We start from the raw sequence: 19,244 nt of genomic DNA on the forward strand, positions 1-19,244 counted from the left end.
TTAATGAATGCAATGTCTGTCTGTGTATTTATTGTAATATTTGCCAAGTTCCTGCCTCTTACAGGCTTGACGTTTGGCAGGCACTCTATTTACAAACAAATATCGATTAGTTACTATTACCAAGGTTGTGTGAGCGGGACATGGTGTGAGCTCGTACTTCAGTAACACCTGGTGATGGTGGCTTGCGAATGGCACTCGTTACTTGAGATCTCAGACTAACGAGTAGTGTTGGCTCGCGCGCGTAGCAGTTGCGGTCCATCGAGCTCGCGGTTTCATCGCCCGTGGAGCGGATTAAGGGTGTATGGCCCTAAGTTATTTGGCTTCTAATATTTAGTGTTATTGCATTTGATTTTGTATGTGATACATATGATACAATTTTATTTATTTATTTAGGATTTATGTACCATCCAACAGTTGAAGGCCATTAACGGGATGACACAAAAATCAACCATATGAAATATACAACATACAAAACACACAAGTACATTAAAAAAACTGTTAAAATCAACCTACAATTTATCATATATATATATATATATATATATATATACAGTGACAACACACGGACGAACTCACAGATGTAAAAAAGTTCATAACAGAAATTATTTAATTTTTTAAAGCTTTCTCAAAAAATATGATAAAATCCTAAATTGAAAAAAAATTACTTAAAAAACTTGATTTTTTATTGTATTAATTTTTAAAGAAATCTTAATGTTAGAATTTTAACAATTTTACCAACATTATGATAATAATATATATTATAATAGTTTTTATTTATTTGCGTTTATTTATCTAGTTTGGGACAGTAAGTATTATAATTCTTAACCTATTTATTAAGCTACATAATATACATAAAATTAATTCATAATATAACCGTATTTAATTGTTTTGAAAGTCTTTATTCTATACGGAAGTCCTTATTTAACGGTTTTGATAAACTTAAGGCAGATTATTATGTCAGTATTGGTATTACTAAAAGCATGAAATCGTGTGATACAGTTTTGGTTTTATCGTTCTTATGTATCCTTTCTTGAAATATTTATTTTTAGTGTATCATTCATTAAATTAATAAAAACTAGGTTCTTCCAAATACCATAGAAACCTGATTTGTTCAGATTTTGGGGAAGCCTAGTAGAAGACACAACCTTTTATAAACAAATGTGATGACCTTATGCATTTATTTAAAATTATTTACAAAAATACTTAATAGTATAAGTAAAATAATTTAATAAACTACCCTAAGACTGTTCTTGATTGACAGATTTGAACGGATCGCCTTTAAAATCGTATTTCGTTTGCGTATTTTTGTCTGACGGTGTGTACGTTCAAGAACAAACTAGCGAGTTGCATTTTATCATTGAAAAAAAAATTACAAATGAATTTTGCAGCGCACTTTAATTTAATTTTAACGGTTAAAGAAGTTTTTTCTTCCAATTATATAAGGCCGAAAATAATCTTTGAGGCGAGTTTCGGCGATTAGCTGTTATATTTTGCTAAAATAATATTAAATTTATTTGCATTCTTTAATGTACCCATTAGCAAGCAGAACACCTTCCGACATGATTTTAGCGTAGCAGGTAGTTGTTTCAGTAGTTAAAGAGCTGCGTCACTTTTAAATTTACTTACGTAATCAGATACCGAATTTTCACTTTTGTTGCAATATCATTTTCTAATCTCTTTCAGAAATTTTGAAACATTGTAAGTGCGTTTCATTCAAAAATAAAATTGATCAGCTTTTTTTTAAAAAATAAAACTCTGTAAGTTGGTTTTAAAAGAAGTTTTCATTCATAAACCCAGCGATGCTAGAAATTATTCCCACACTTTAATAATCTTTTATAATAAAAATGTGCCTTAAGATATTGTTACGATTTCCCGCTTGAGTTCGTAAAGGATAGCCCAATTAATAGATTTATTTCAAACACACAATTTTATTTATTACCATTACTTGTCACTTACAAATAATCTTCTAAATAATTAATTACACTTAAATAAATGTCAATTCCCTGGTCACTCGTTCCGCACACCTCGCTGGGCCGCACCTCTGGCGCAACTCTCGCCGCAGCACCCCTCGTGGGTCTCCGCCGCGGGACTTCGTCGCCACACTCCGACGCCGCCGTCACACCCTTCGCCGAGATCCCACTCGATGCCTCACTCGGAACTTCACTCGGGACTCCGCCGCGCCCGCGACTCTATCGCCCGGAAACTCCGCCGCGGGAAAACTCCCGACTCCACTGAACTCACTCCCTGCCCTGGAACCTTCGTCCAAGGACTTCGCCACTCTGCCGCACCCGCGGCACTATCGCCCGGAAACTCCGCCGCGGAAGAACTCCCCACTCAGATTCTCCTGAAGGTCGGCCCAACCTCCTTATATAGCCCTTGGGTTCCCGTCCAGAACAATCGGGCATGTCTCCGAGATATCGCGCGACCTTCGCCGTCGAAATGCCCAGAAACGCGTCGTGAGTCCTCGAAGGACGCGGCGGCTGCTCAAAGAACGCCGATAAACTCAACAAGCATCGGGTTCCCACAAAACGCGCCGATAAACATGTCTAAGTCCTTTTATTCCGCAGTGCGGCCTCTTTTTAAGTAACTCGATCTAAGGCAGGTGCGCGCTGCGACGGTCAGGATGTCGCGAGATAGTATGACACGAGATACCAGGGAGAGGATGCGGGTGGAAGGGGGCGCAGACAGGCCGAACGAGCACGGCGATGCCAAGCATTGCAGCCAAGCGCGATCGTAACAATATTAATATATCTAAAATTCATATTTGTATAAGACAGGTAAGCAAACCAGTTTAAAAAAATGACTTCAATTACTTAAATATTTTGGTTTTGGCTGCAATATACCTTTAATTACTTAATTATACTTCATTAATTAAAAGCGTGAATCCAATTATCACTTAGCCGGGTTACTTCAAATTATTATCATAATCGACTCGTGTTCTTGAGGTTACTTATTTTAGCTGGAATCGTTGCACTAGCGCTCAGCTTAATTTTTGTTTCGCATTCCTTGCAAAAAATTTCACGGTTGTCTTGTTTCTGGACTTTGTCGTTAAAAATTCTACGCACCATTTGAATTTGGCTCGGAGAGAACTAGTTTGCTAATTGCAAACTCTTCTCGACGCGAGCTTGCAGCGGCCAGGGCGAATTAGCAAATTTAAATTATAATACACGCGTCTCAGCTTGCCTGAGGCCACGCAGCGTATCGATCCTGTACCTCGGAACAAAACATGCTTAAGTCACAATTGAACAGCTCAACAGGAAGTTATTGTAGATAAAAAAAATACATTGCTCTTTCAATGATGCTTTGTTTTACATCTACCTCAAAGTGCATGTGGTAGCTATCTCTAACAGTCGCAGGTACATAACATTGTGACTGGACTCAGCTATTGTTTTTTGGCTCAACTTACGCTTTTAACGTAGACTCTGGAACTAAACAAATGCTTTAGAGGATAAAATTTGATTAGCGATTTTATATATATATATATATATATATATATATATATATATATATATATATATAGAAACTGAACTTTTAAGACATAACATGCGATAAAACAAAAATCGCTAAATTGTACTTGGAACCGTTTGGTTCTGAGGTAAAAATGCATCTTTTTTTTTGTCTTTCTCGCGACAGTCTCTTCGGCTTAGAGCTTTGGTACCTATTCTTTTTTTTAATATTTTTTTGTTTTTTTTTATTCGCGCCCCGGCAGCAATTAGCGGAGCTGGCGCGGGAAACTTGTCATAATTTTTTTTTGTGTTGAGGGGGAGGGGGGCTCGTTACAAACCGCTGGTCGGCGAACAAGATGGCAAGATGGTGCGAACACACGTGGGCCGTGTTCCGTTCCAGAACACCTCACGGATGAGAGCGGTATTTCAACATGTAACTTCGGCCAACGTTTTTAGTTCGTCAGCTGAGTATTCTTCCATTAGGTATTTCTGAAACCAAATAAATTAAAATCCTGTGGTAAATGTTTTTGTTAGCCTAGTTATTTTGGAGACAAAGTTGTACTTTATATCAATAAATGAAATTTCTCGTGTGGAATGACAGCATCACATGAATTTTTCAAAAGAAAATGTACTCGTCCATGGGATTTATTACACACGAACTGAACCAGGAGGCGTAACTTCAAAAATTTTGGACTAGCATAGCAGGGGGGGGGGGGGGGGGCAAATTTTATAACCCATGTACTCGTTAAAGTAAAAAAAAAATTCATCGTTCCCGCCAAATGTTCGCGAAGTACGACGCCAGCGCACGGACCGTGCGCACGATGCGCTGGTTTGAACGGAAATGGAACGACGCCCCACTTGCATGGGTGCTCGTGAGCTGCTGCATCCCAGCCGCGAAGGCACGCACTCGGTGCCAGTTTTCTGGTAAGACAACGCCTGTGAAGTGGCCGAGTTACTGAGTTAAGAGGACGCTCTGACAGCTCCATTGAAAGTAAATTAAAATGTGGGAAGTCTGCTCAGGTTTTGCTTTTTTACTGTTTTTTGCCATTTATCACGTCCTCCCCCCCCCCTTTTTTTTGTTTCCCTGAGAATTTTTTTTTGGGGGGGGGGATAACATTGCATTCAATTTGGCCATGAACCGAAAAATAAAACCTCGTTTCATGGTTTCATACGGCATGCTGGAAATTCTTCATAAGGAAGAAAAAAACAAACAAAGAAACATATTTTGTTGAATTTAAAGTTATCCTCGACAAATCGGATAAAGACTCACGGGATTGCGCATTAAATTATGTTTTTTTTATCGCACGCTGGTGCACAAAAACACCTCTAAGAAGTTAAGTTGACTCCGGAACCATTTATTAAACGCTTGCTACTTATAAACCTAGACCGTGACAAACTAAATTTATGTTCCAATTTATATACAAAGTTGTTATGTAATCCTATATTTTCTAAAAAAAAAAAAAAAACTACGTATGCTTGTATTTTGCCTTTTATTTTGTTTTTTCAGTGCCTGATAACTAACTACCAATGTTCAAAGCATCATCATGTTAATTAAACCACGAATAATGTCTGAATACATTAAATAATGGGTATCATTATTATGTAGAAAGCTCTGAGAAATATTTACTATTAATATTAATTATTAAAAATATGCCCATCATCAGTGTTTATATAGCACCGGTTTGTTTTGCTGGCCCACTATTATCACCTTCATGGCTTTGATTATTCATGCAAAACTACTAAAAACATGTAAAATATTTACTGAATATAAGTGTTTCTTGGCGTGAATAAACAGGCACCTCTCATAATGTTCAGACAGTAAATTATTTTATAAGAATAGCTTAAGATGAAGAAATAGTTAAAGAAAGACGTTATTATGAATCCAACTAATTTCACTTTATGTATTTTTTTCTCTTCGTTCATTATTTAAATTCGTCTTCGTTCATCCAAAAAGTAGAAATTTATAGATATTTCTGTGTTCTTGAATCGGTGATTAATGATTATATTTTTACATTTGAAGTTATTCTTTTTAGTGAATTAAATTATAAATTCCTATCAATTCCACCGGAGGAACTGTTTGTTGCAGCCAATCATTTTCAACTGTTGGCATGTATACATTAATAAGTTAAAATTAAAAAAAAAACAATCAAAAAGGCATTGCCATAAAATATTGAAATCAAAAAGGCGTCTTTCAGTTTCTGGCATTCCTTAATACTGCTTAGTTTTTCCCTCTCATATTGGTTTATTATTAATTAAATGTCAAATATTTTTTGTTTTATTATCATTCCTCCGTATGTATGAACTGTTTTTTGTTAGTTATATCATCAGATATGCATTCTACTCGTTGTCTACCATTTCTGAAAAGTTTGGCACATATCCATAATTACAATTTTTCCGACTATTATCGTCATAATAATTCACTAGAAGTTAGTTTTTTTTTTGTCACGACTGGATAATGCATATAACTTAGATGGTATCGTCAGTTCCATTTATAATATATTTCTTCATCAAGATCTGGAATAAGCAAAAAAAAAACAGTTTTCTGGGATTTTGTTTTTAACTAATTTGCAACAGCGTGCAATACAACTTAAGATATTTCTTTTTTGGGTTAGCAAGGCAAACAACCTAATATTGGGTTATAGTTGAAGTCAACATTCGTAGACTGGATAAAATTAATGCAGTAGCCTCTGTGAACAGTTATACTTTCCAGGTGCTTGCAGGATGATATCTGGTAATAAATACAGGCCTAAGGGTATGAAAGCTTAAGATATCATTTTTGCCTAAACACCCAAAAAAAATGTTATAAATATATAAAATTTGAAATTGTAGCCCAAAATTTGAAAATCTAAGAGTGTAGGAACCCAGTGTTAGAATGCGTTGCGGGTGAGCTGTAGCCTGGCCAGTTGGCAGATGTGGGAGCGTGGTGGACAGTTGTGGGAGCGTGGTGGACAGTTGTGGGAGCGTGGTGGACAGTTGTGGGAGCGTGGTGGACAGTCACGGTGCGCAATGCAGAGCGCCTCGGCGCTGCCGCTTGTTCGCAGTGACCAAGTTCATCCGCATCGGGATCGCCGACAAGAATGACAACCCGCCGTACTTCGACAAGGCGCTGTACGAGGCGGAGGTGGACGAGAACGAGGACATCCAGCACACCGTGCTCACCGTCACCGCCAAGGACCACGACGAGTGTGAGTACCGTCCTCCTCTTGTGAGTACCGTCCTCCTCTTGTGAGTACCGTCCTCCTCTTGATCTCGTCTCGCCGTTGTGCCCTGCCTCGTCTCATCGACAGTTCTCGTCTCGCTCCGTGCACAGCATGCCTCATGCCCATGCTTGCAGTTAGTCTCCCTGCTGTGCCGTCACTCCCCCACAGACCGACTACGGATACAGGCTGTACGTGCAAGATTTTCAGTACAAATATTTTAAGGCTAACATCAAATAGTTCGTTTGCCAAAATAACTGTCAAAAAATGTGTCACTGCTGATGGCAGTTGTTGCATAGTTCAGATTATATAATTTCGTGTCACTTTGTATTTTCGAGTTTCAGTATAGTAAGTGTTTTTAATATTGCGTAGTAAGTTCATCTAAATATGTTTTGTGTCAAATTACTAATAGACATTTGCAAATTTAACAAAATTATGTGTATATTGGCGAATCGTTACTAAAAAAAAATTACCACATAGTCCTGTGTACAACAGCTGAATTTGACAGTTATTTTGCCAAATCGTAAACTATTATGGCCTTGTGCGCAGAATATAAGAATCAGTCTATTGAATCGTCCTTCACACAGCAGAATCAGCTATATCAAGTGCATCAGTTTGTACGTGATATTGTGGCCATGTTAAGTTTGTACGTATTTAGTTGGTAAACTGAGTTTTTATGCCCAATCTAACCGTGTGACAAGCTTTCTTTGTCATGCTTATTGAAACTAATCTTAAAACAAGTTTGTACAAAGCTCACTACTGTCAAAAGGACCAGCTTACTGCCCTTACTGACCGCTGGGTATTCCAGCTAGAAATAAGCTTGACTCGACTTACCGACAATCTATAATATATTTTCCGTTACAATGGCAGTTTTATTTGCAAGATATTAACTAATACTTGGTACCACCTTTAAGCAAGCTTGAAGTTGCAAGTTTGTGTCATAAAAGTTAAGTTGAGGCTTGAAACAAACTTGTGTCAAACATGTCATATCAACAAGTTTCGATGCAATGAAGTTAGTCATGGCAACTTGAGTTGGCGATATTTGCTGACTTGCATAATCGTGAATTGAGACAGGAGAATGTATTATATTCAATTTGTTTAAAATTCAACAATTTTTTCTTTGATTTTTCTTTCCTCACTTTGCAAGCTGCCCTTGGTAATACTTTCAGCAAACTTGATAATTCAGTTCTTTGTCATGATCATCAAAATTAAGTTTTTCGTGGCAAGCTTGGACAGGAATTCCAATTCAAGTCCTCATTTATGCTTGCAGCAAGTAGCACCGCTGTGATTCACCACACGAATGTGTGTGCTGATCTTATAAATTTATTTTGTCCCCTATGTTCGTGATCACGGGTGTGTTTAATGCAAAGTAGATTAGCATTTGTTACTCAACCCAAGAAATAGCCATCGCTTAGACCTTGGCTAAGATCTTCAGTGAATGTGACTGCATCTCTGACTTAGGAATGGTAAGATGATATTAAATCAATGCCAGGCGAGCTTACAAAACCATTCAGCACAGGAGCTGTGTCAGGTTTGCAAACACCTGCGATTGTCGTGCCAGTGTTTTGTTTTTTAATGTAACTGACGCTGCCATTTTACACCCTGGAGCTGAATCAGCGTGATCCGATCCGTCTGAACTCGGTAGTTGAATTTTCTAGTGATTGGCAAGTCCATGGAACGTATTCGAAACGGGTGCACTGGATTGGGTTAAAAATGGCTGTGAGATTAGATAAGTTGTAACAAGTGAATATATTTGTATATCACCAGTCACTACGTCTAATCAGTATTAATTTCATTTAGTTTGAGAAATGCTTCCCACTAAACAGAAAATAGTTATTAATTACGGATTCCAAAAATTATCATTAAAACACTGAATTCTTCATAATTGGTCAATTTGAAAAAAAAAATGTTTAAGAGTTCTGTTCAAGATATTTTACCATTATTCCGATACATGTGTAAATAACATCTCCAAAGGTCGGTTTACACCTGTATTCACGCGTCGAGCAAAACTGTAAGTTGGGCTGCTGTGTTAAAAACATGACAGCAATATTTTTCAACTATTGATTTGCAAAGTGTTCACAAAGTTTGACATTTATAAAATCACCCCGAATCATTTGAATGTAAATATGTTGCAGATGTTCCGCTTGATTCTCTGAACTCCTACAGTTTGTTGTGGGAAATGAATTCCACTCATTTATCAGTGATTTTCAGTCATGTTGCAGAGACTCCCACAACTTTCAGCAAGTATTCCCGTTGACTTCGACTGATTTACCCATCAACATAAGCTCGTTTGCGTGATTTCAAGTTTATCTCGTTTCACGATTTATGGAGATAAATGGTGCAGTGGTAAGGTACTGCACGCGTTTTCTATAGGCTTCTGAGTTCGAATCCAGGTTTGGAAAATAATGATTTCGATTTTTTTTTTCATGGTTTCTACTAAAATTATTCCAAGCAAATACTTTGGGTGCCATCTTTCGATGGCCTCTCGGCCGGTTTATTGATTTGTTCGTCCATTTGACGATATATATGTTTTTACTCAATGGTATCGGATACGTTAAAATATAAGATAAATGTTAAGAATACAAAAAGTACAGAAATGAAAGTAAAAAAACAGTAATATGTGTAAAAATATAGCCTTTAAATAAATACAAAAGTGTACACAGATTGTTGTAAAACACTAATACAGGTATAAATATAGCCTATAAAAGCCAAAATAGATTCAAGTATATTCAAATAAAATTAAAACAGTCAAAATATATCCAAATATACGCATACAAAAGTTAAAACAGTCATACAGATGAGATAAAGATTGTACAAGATGTATGCTAGTTAGTTAGTCTTGTAAACATTGAAATAGTTGAAAAGGTTTCCAGTATCATTTAACCGTGACGTCATGTGTAACTCTTCCACACGATATTTCTGTCCAATGGACGTTCACCCCATATATATATATTTTTTTTTTCGGTTTAGTAAATATTGATTAATATTTGGAGTGCAATTCAAGTGTTGTGCTGGCTGCACAAGAGTCTTGTGTTTGACTGTAGGTTGCAACTCTCTAATCCTACGTTGGTATATATATATATATATATATATATATATATATATATTTCTCTGTGGCGTCCACCTGCTGGTTTGGCGTCTCCCTTCACAAGCTGCCCTCCCGTTCGTCGAATACCGACGGAATGTCCACCCAAGGCGAGGGTTTGTCGACCTGCGAAGGGCAGGGGTTTATGCTCGTCGTTACCTGGCAAATTATTACCGAGCTTCCTTTGAAGCGAGATTCGACTGAACTCTGGGTAGTTTCCTGTGATTGGGCCGTCCCTCCTCACCCTTACCCCTCCCCCCTTATCCTTCACAGCTAGCGCGGCTGGACACCGAGGACGACCTATAGCCCTTGGCCGGGGGGGGGGGGGGGGACTGTGTTGTCAAACAGAGCTGTTGAAGCGCGTCGGCTAACTCGAGTATGATCACGTAGCTCCGGGGACAAAGCTTTGGACCGTTGTGTCGGCGTCGCGGTTAAAGTATTGCAACCGCTCTAAGCGAATGCAATTAGTTTTTACTTTCTCATTTCAGGCTCGACAGTTGCCGTAAAAATCCTGTGCCTGTGACCACTGAAATTGACCTTAACGTTTGGAAACTACGTTACTTCCTGTAACAAAAAGAAATAAACAGAAATATTTAAAATCATACAAAAATATTATATAGATTAGAGTCCTGGGTTTTATTATAAAAAAAAAACAATTTGACAAAAATACATAGTATACTCAATGCTAAACTCTTGACTTTTTAAGAACTCTCTGGCTAAACGGAGTTTCCAAGCTTGACCCACAGGAACGACCTAAATTTAAGATATAGAAAAACGTTTTTTATTTTACCTAGAGTCCTTACTATATTATTAATCTGTACGCAAAAGTTAACTCTAAATCCGTTATGTCCCAAAAAAATTCGGCCTGTGTTTATTCCTCTTCACCATTTGAATAAAGACTATGTAGTCCTAAAATAGCGATTGTTTTTATGCAAAAAAATATTTTAATAGATCTTAGGTGTGAAATATGGTCCATCCATTCTTCTAAAACGTGCATATATATATATATATATATATATATATATATATATAATCTTTCCTGCACGTTTTTTAACCTTTAGTAAAACTTCTTCAAAATTAATTTCTTGTTACTAGTGTAAGGGCATTTTTTTATTAGTAGGATATCTGATAGTTACTATACAAAACGAAGTTCTTAGTAAAAATGTTTGGAGTTTTTATTCACATGCATTCAGTACCAACAGAAAATCTCTCCAAAAATTTTGTAAACGTAATTAAAATACTATTTGGGTTGTGGCCCTCTAAGTAATATTTGTTCCGTGGAGGTTGCAACATGTTTCACGCACAACTGATTTTCAAAATCTGTGAAAATATCTTGAGCATGTCTTGACGGCAAGCGTTTATTTTTACGGTTTCTCGCTTCCTTGCCTCAAACCATTTTAGTTGACGGTAATTCCAAGTGAGCACCCAATTCCGTTGAACAGTTTCTCCCCGTTGCCTCGCAGATTCTTTCATCCTGCAGAATTGGAAGTGAACTAAAGCATCGAGTAACTCAAGCGCGAGAACAGTTTTTATATGCACCGAATAAAAATTTGAAATCAAACATATAAACCTCGCCGCCGATAAATATCATTATTATATTTTTAAGTTTTGACAGCACTGATTTAAATTTTGCGTTATTATCTCTACGGTAACAGTAATGAACTAAATTCAGGTTTTTAAATCATGTATGCATGAAAACTATATATAGTTAAGTGTTACTTATAGATGAGTAACTTTTTCTAGATAAGAAAAAAAAATATGAAGCTAGACTCTCAGTACTCGCTAGAGATGTGTAATATCTATCCTCGGTAACGAGCATATTCATGTGTTCTCATGTTGAAAATCCACTTATAATATGAAACTCGGCAATACATTTAACATAGTATTCTTCAAAATAATTCCGAGCGAGATAAATTACATGCAAATAGTTTTTTCAACTACATTTCTTGACATGACCCACACGTAGTTTCCGCACCAGTCACTTGAATTCGCTGACGGAGCAGCTGCTTCGATTATTGAATAATTTGATTAGAAGACCGAAATTTTAAACTGTATAATGCAACGGCTCCGATAAAAGTGAAAAATACTTGAAAAAATACTTAACTCCGGCATTGGGCCTAATGTTTGACAAGAAATTGTAATAACATACTACCCATCTCGTAATAATTCATAAAAAATTCCATACTATAAAGTTTCCCTTTAGCTTTGTGAACTTTAGTTCGCGCCATCCGCCACAGATGGCAGCACTGTTGTTACTTATTTCTGTTCCATTCACGAATTTACTCCCACCAAATGCCGTACACCGAGAGATAGGTTTTTACACATCAAAAATTTAGGCTGACATACATTATCAAAATAGAGACGGTGTTTTATTGGCTGTTATTTCGGGAAACATTTAGATGGTAACGGGTCGTAATACAATATTCAATTCGTGTCAGATGTGCCTCCGGGGGTTTACCCGAAGAACTGCGCCGCAAGGAATACTAACGATCTGAAAGGCGCAGGAATGCCTGGATGTGAAAGAGGTCGTGCGCAGAGGTCTCCCGCAAGCCCTTACAGCGGAAAGGGAATGTGTAGTGTGTGGGGCACGCGGTCAGAATGCATGAGTCGTGGGAAATGCTTGAGGAGGGCAAAATAAATAACACACACACACATATATATATATTTCGCTTAGCAAATATGCCGAGGAGGCCGCAGGGGATATACAACAAGATTCGATATTACATTGTCCTGCCTGAATACCCTAGGACTTTGATCTTTTACTTTTTTACGTTTCTACCGGAGGGACAGTTTTAACACACGAAATATTAAAAAAAAACTCTACGTTACGCAGTTTTGAAAGTGTTGGGGAAACTTTCCGAGTATTGTAATTTATAAATGACAACTGTGTCCGTATCAAGTTATTTTACTTTTTCTTCGACTTCGAATGTTTATTTTGTGAAAAAAAATTGGCCATTTATGTAATTGTATAAACATAAATATTTTCAAGAAAAAATACATTTTTTACTATGTGACGAAACGTGATACAGCGAAACCTATTTCTTACGGAGGTAAGTCCTGAAAATCTATTTTTTTTTCAAGGCATGTTCGGAGTTCATTTTTGACAAGGAAAAAATTCGGGATGACAAAAAGTAAATGGGTGGGGCGGGGTGAGGGTGGTGTCGGCGCACAATGCGTGCAAGCGCCCGGGGAGGAGATTGGATGGCCGGGTTCGACGGGAGGCTGCGCCCGGGAATGGGCCAGGGTTGAGGCACTGGGGCATGATAAGCGTCTCCCCCGTTCAGCAAAGTGGATCGTTGGTATTTCCGGAGCAAGGATTGGTCGGGGAAAGGGTCCCTCTCCCTCCAGCCTAGCTTGAAGGAAGGAAAAGGATCGAGAAGGAAACACTTACACCCCCCTCCCCCGACTTCTACCTCAAATATACAGCCCGCGGGAGAGAAAGAGAAAACCGCGGCAACGCGAGCGAGACGCGAGCGGCCGCAGAAGTGCGTGGTCGCTGTGTTGCGCTGCTTCTGGCCCGTGTATCGCAAGACAGTCGTCACCGCTACATCTTCCATTCCCTTGATTTCGTTCGCGTAGAGACGGAAAGCGAGAGAGAGCAAAATGTTTCCAAAAGTTCAGTGGTGAAATGCAAACCTTTACCCAGGGGGTAAAGGAAACCATTCCCATTAAAAATTATATGAAATAGAGTTGGCACCAAGTCCATGATGTACATCTTAACTCTATACAGAGTGAGTCTGAATTCTACCGACATTATTCGGCTGCTGGTTCATTACGACAAAACAAGTTGAAAACCTCTGTACGACTTACTGGCTACAGTGCTTCCGGAGGCTGGTGAGGAGCTGAACAGTATTTTATTGAAAATAATAAAGTATTTAAGATTGAAAACTGGGCGTCTGGATTATGTTTTATTGAATAAAGTTCTACAAACATAGTGAATTTTGTCGATGTCACAAATTACTTATTTAAATAATTTGGGGTAGTAACCTGTAAAAAAAAAATGTTGTGAAATATAAAGGTGTTCCCCCCGATTATTTCAATAAAATAATTTTGCGACAGTGAAAAATTCGTGTTGGTTGTAGAACTTCATTCAATTAAACATTATCTCGACGCTCAGTGTTCAATCTTAGATACTTCCCCTAATATTTATAACAAAATTGTTGTTCAGCTCCAACTTCAAAGACATACTCTGCCAGCCTTGCCATAAGTAATATTAGGTTGTCATCTTATTTATTCGTGATGAACCTGCAGATGAAGTTTGTCGGTCGCATTCATGTCACTATGTATGAGGCATAGAGCAGTGTGTTCATTTAATTAGCGAACCTAGTCATGTCCATTTTCATTCTGAGTCTGAGGTTTATGTGGACATGATTAAAAAAAATCGCTCTCTTGTAAAATTACAATTTGGTGAAATGGTCTCCGGTAGCTCAGGGATACAGAAATATTAATTAACTATTGTTCACGTTAGTTTGGGCAGGTGCGCATCTATTGTTATCGGACCCAGAACAAATAAACGTTTACCTCAGATGATGTGGAGTATTGTGAATATCGGGTGATCAGCTCGGAAGCTGTTTCGAATTCCTTAGCCATCTTTATTGCCTTTCACGGTATGAAGGTAAAGGCACAACAATAGGGCGTAAACTAATGTGAAGGAAATTATAAAAAGCATTCTTTCAGGAATCTAACCCTGGACATTTGTCAGACCAGCCAGAAATTCTAAGCACGGAATCAACAGGTGGGGTAACTCCATAATACCGAATGTCCCAGAACTCAACGACCGGGAACAGTTGATAGGCAAGTTAAAGCAAGGTTATGAATGAAAAACACCACAATTAAAATAAAAAATGTTCGTAGTTTTTCAACCACAGGCACTTTTTTAAACCTTTTAAATTTCTCGCCATACACCATATCATTATCTAGTACGACTACAAATTTGTATTACATGATAATGAATATCCCTTCTCTTGATGGTTACAATTCAAAATAACATACATGCTATATTTTGGGGGTAAAAATGTTAGGGATGACTTTTGTGGCAGACATTTTTAATCAGATAACTTTGACTATTCATACTCTTAAAAAAATTACTATGCTAACTTAACGATGGCTCATTTAAGCATATAATTTGCTAAGTTGAACTTTCCGCGTATTCATTCACTTACGAAACGAAATTTTGGAAGTTTAAAAATGTTTATTAATGATACCTAATATTTTATCATGAGTTTGACTATCATCAAAGATAATATATTTTTTATAACAACCTTGTCGATTGTATTCGACAAAATACACTACGTAGCCTATTTTGTATGTTATTTCTCTTTAGTTTCTTACCTCCTTCTCGAATTGATATGTATATATATTTGTGTGCATATATATATATATATATATATATAATTGACCTAAATTCACCCCATTCTCTCACCCTTAGCGTATTATTATTACTCGATTCCTCACATCTCACTTTTTTACATCTGGTATATAATTGTTTATTAAACTATGTTTAGATATACAAATTTCACTTCGTTAGCGTTTGAAATCCTTAAAAAAAAAAAGTTTCTACTCATTAAAATACTAATTGAAAATATATATTTACACTAAATAAAGTTGTGTATTTATGCTATTTATGCTTAGTTACTTCCTTCATTCTCTAGTAGATTATGAAATATGAGTTTTTTTTCTTTATATAATCAAAACTTAATTTTTTGTGACCCTTTGAGGTTGGAATTTTTTTAAAAAAAGATAGAAAGTAGTTTATAATATTTGTATGTGTAGTTTTGATACCCAGCATCTTTACTTCCGATTATTTAACTAGTGAGATTTTTTTTCTAACAAAACCACTTTTACCGTATATCACCCCCCCCCCCCCCCCTTTAAAGGGTATTATTTTTTAATGATGTATAGCGAAAATCCTTACTAACAAAATCTTTTCATTGAAATCCTTTCAGTAACTCTCAAGTGATGATGATACAAAGATACTGACAAAAATCTTAAAAGTTATTTTTGTTTAAGTTCAAGTTCTAAATCATTTAATTGGTGGTTTACTTATAATCTTTCACAAATCCATGCCTTGGGCATTTTTTTCCCCGTGATAGATATTATTGGCATTGATAGTATTGTTCACAAAATAGTTCTCTTTGTGGTCATGTTTCCTGTCCACGCGCTTGTTTTACGTGAATAGATACCTATGTTTGCTTGCCTTGCTATTGTGTTTACTTATAGTAATGTGTGTGTGTAACAGCTTTCAATCGTTTTATTGCTTACCAAAGCAGAGCGATTCGAGTTGAACAACGTAAAGTCTTTAGCGTTTCCTTTCTGTCTCAAAGGATGTGGTAACGCGTATAATGACAAAGAGAATGGGAACAAAGAGCAAACGCACAAGAACGCGCACAAATCCAGTTTAAGAAATTATTGTCTCTCCATGTCATTTATCTTAACTGTAGATGGTTAATTATTTCAATATACTCTATCGACACATTTAATAAAATTGTATGCATATGCAACCGTTCCTAGTTAAAATGGGAGGGAAAAATTTTTTGTGGCTTTGTGGACTAAACAACTGTAAATGCCTACTGAAAGATCATTGTGTACGTACGAAAATTTACTACGCCACTGTAATGTGCTATGTGCTATGTAAAGAAAACAAATTTCAATGAAAAGTTTTACAATAAAAGAGAGGAAATATGTGTAAACATACTACTTATATAACTTCCGTAAAAAAATATCTTAGTGTGATAAGAGATAAGGGTAGTGACGTAGAAAATATTTGATGGCTTTTCATTAGAGTAGGCGAATATAAAAGAAGTGGGAAAGAATGTTCAAGCCAGGAGCGAAGAATTTTGCCATAATATTACGTGTTGAAATCTGTCCGGCTAAAAAATCAAAACTGAACTTTTTAAAAAAGTTAAAAAATTAGTCAATAAGTTTAAGATTGTTTACTTATACTAATTATTTTTTAATGTACCTTGTAATCTTTAAAGCAATTGGGGGGAAATTAGCGTAGCTAAATTTTTGTATTCACTATAATGTGAGATATAAAGATAGTTGTTTAACTTTAAAGAGTACAATTAAATATGACGCAGGCCTACCTGCATTATTTGAAATAATTAATTTGTGATTGTTAATGTTGTGTTGGAGTTCCGTAGATAAAAACGCTACTGCCTACGCTTAGAGGGTATAATTTGTCAAACTGGTACGACTGTCTTCTGAAACTTTGGCTTCAGGTCTCGTGTCTCTGTCACAGCTCGCATGCAGATGTGCGGATAAATTATGCCCCGAACTAACGCGAAAACTTCCGTGACTGCCCGTCAGTCACGAGATATCATTGTTCAAAAACTCGTCCGCCCGCGAGATTGCAGCACGTCACAATTGCCGCGTGTTTTAATGGGCGTGAGTCCAGCTGACACGATGCGCATGTCGTATGTTCGTCACGCGAAATTGCGTTCACGGTACCGTGACGAATTGGGAATGATTGTGATGATCGACGTTCGATTTAGATAACCGATGACAGTTTTGGGGAAATGGGGAAGGGCCCGACTGGGAAGTGGAAATAATTCACTTTAGGGGGGGGGGGGGGGGTAGAATATTCCCCTGTTATTAAAATATTTTAACTTATATAACTTTCTGGTCTTCTGTGTTTCTGAAACCGAGAAGCACGCAAAAGTGCTTGCGGCATGTTGTGACGTATTTTTCGATCGCTATATTGTAACGCCCAAAACATTGCATAAATGGTGTTTGTCTATGTCTGATGAGTATTAAATAGAATCTCCGTCGTTAAACCCATAGAATACAGACCTTCATAACTGTTTCCACAATGCACACATTACACTTCAGCCAAAGGTTTTGGGTGTCTAACCAACACAGCGCAGACCTTGAGCTGATGGAAAAACGGCCTCATCGGTTACAATGTAACCATGCAGACGTGGCCACGCCCTGGCTTGCAGAATGGTAAAAACGGAAACGTTAGGTTCGAGCGTAGTATGTTTGCTTATGTCCATCCACCCCCCTCCCCGCCCCTAAACGTTGCGCGCCATAGGCAACTCGCAGGACCCCACACCTATCTCTGTTATTTTCATTTTCCTTTTTTGTCAAGATTTATTTTATTTGTTTCGGAAATCGGCGAGGATAGGAATATTTTAATTGTAACTTGCATTTAAGTTTAAAGTGCAGGGTCAATACATTTCAATTGTGTTTTAATGATTGAGAATTAGAAAAAAAATTTCAAAGAGCGATTGGCAGGGTGCCTCAGCACGCTCGGCCACCTAGCAAAGGCAGCGCTTCGACTCGAATGGGGAGCAGGGTGCTTGCAAGTCTTTTAAGCCTCTGTCTCACACGCCGAGTCGTCTACTTCATTTTATTGTCATCAGTATTATTTCAGTGTTTTCCTGTACCTACCTCTCTTGAATTGTATATTTCGACTCAAATTTTCCCAACAGAAGTTACTATCTCAAGACGGTTAAAAAGTCACGCAAGAGTTGGTAGTTATGATCACTTGTGTGACCTTCTACAATTAAAAAAAAAAACCTGAGCGAGTCTTTCAGCACTTTCCAGAGAAGTGTAACATGTAACCTTGGTAACGAGCAAGTTTATGTGTTCTCGTGTTGCGAATACACTTATAATACGAAATTCTGACACGAAATTCAACATAGAATTCTTTGAAATGATTTCGAGCGTGATAACTATATGAATTTTTTTTAACTACAGTTTCGTACGCGAATCATATATAGATTCCTCACCCGCCGCTAGCATTCGCTACCGGAGCAGCTACGTTGTATATCGAATCATTCCATTGGCAGACCGAAATTTAAAACAATATAATGAAACGACTCCGATAAAAGCGGAAAAAGACTTGAAAAATTGTAAACCCTGATTTGGGGACTTATTTTAGAAAAGGAATTTTATTATAAGATTGTCCATCTAGTTAAAATTTATTAAACTGTTAATACCATAAACTTTCCCTTGGATTTGGGTTCGCGCATTCCGCCACACACGGCAGTAGAGTGGTTGTAACACATTTCCGTTCTCTGACTTCCATCGCATTCACGAAATTACTCCCAGCAAATGCCGTCCGTACAACGACAGCTAAGATGTTACAAATAAAAAAATATATTGGTAGATTACTGGTGATGAAATTAGTGATCCAACAAAAAAAATGCAACAGAGGTATAGGAACAAATATGCAGGAACATCCCTTGATTAATAGTAGTGGCACTTTAATGCAATAACCAGCTCGTGTGAGACAGAGCTTAACGCCGGACATACACACGGCGTGTGAACTGCTTCGTGTCTCGCGGCGTGGCGGGGCTACTGGAACTACGTGTCGGCTGTTGGGTTCGGAAAGTAATTAGAGGGGAGGGAAAGGGGTAAAGGGGAAGATGGCGGTTTCGCGTAACTTTCCAGCCACGAACCTGCAATTGCCGCTTGTTCCCGCTCGTGCTGTTTACATTGGCGCAGCGGTCCAGGCCGGAGGAAATGGCACTGCGGACGCCTAGTTGGTCGTTGTGGCTGGAAAGGGAGGGG

The 19,244-nt window shown here is 37.6% G+C and overlaps 1 protein-coding gene across 1 annotated transcript in view; it reads left to right on the plus strand.

The window, feature by feature from the left end:
- The window catches only part of LOC134542352 (neural-cadherin-like), a 383,455-nt gene that overhangs the window by 115,777 nt on the left and 248,434 nt on the right, over nt 1-19,244 (plus strand). The window contains exon 2 of the mRNA XM_063386525.1: nt 6,488-6,631. Within this exon, the coding sequence (XP_063242595.1) occupies nt 6,488-6,631 (144 nt within the window). The remainder of the gene's footprint in view (nt 1-6,487; nt 6,632-19,244) is intronic.

The sequence above is a fragment of the Bacillus rossius genome, chromosome 1 (genome assembly GCF_032445375.1).
Source record: "Bacillus rossius redtenbacheri isolate Brsri chromosome 1, Brsri_v3, whole genome shotgun sequence".
In the NCBI taxonomy this organism is placed as follows: domain Eukaryota; kingdom Metazoa; phylum Arthropoda; class Insecta; order Phasmatodea; family Bacillidae; genus Bacillus; species Bacillus rossius.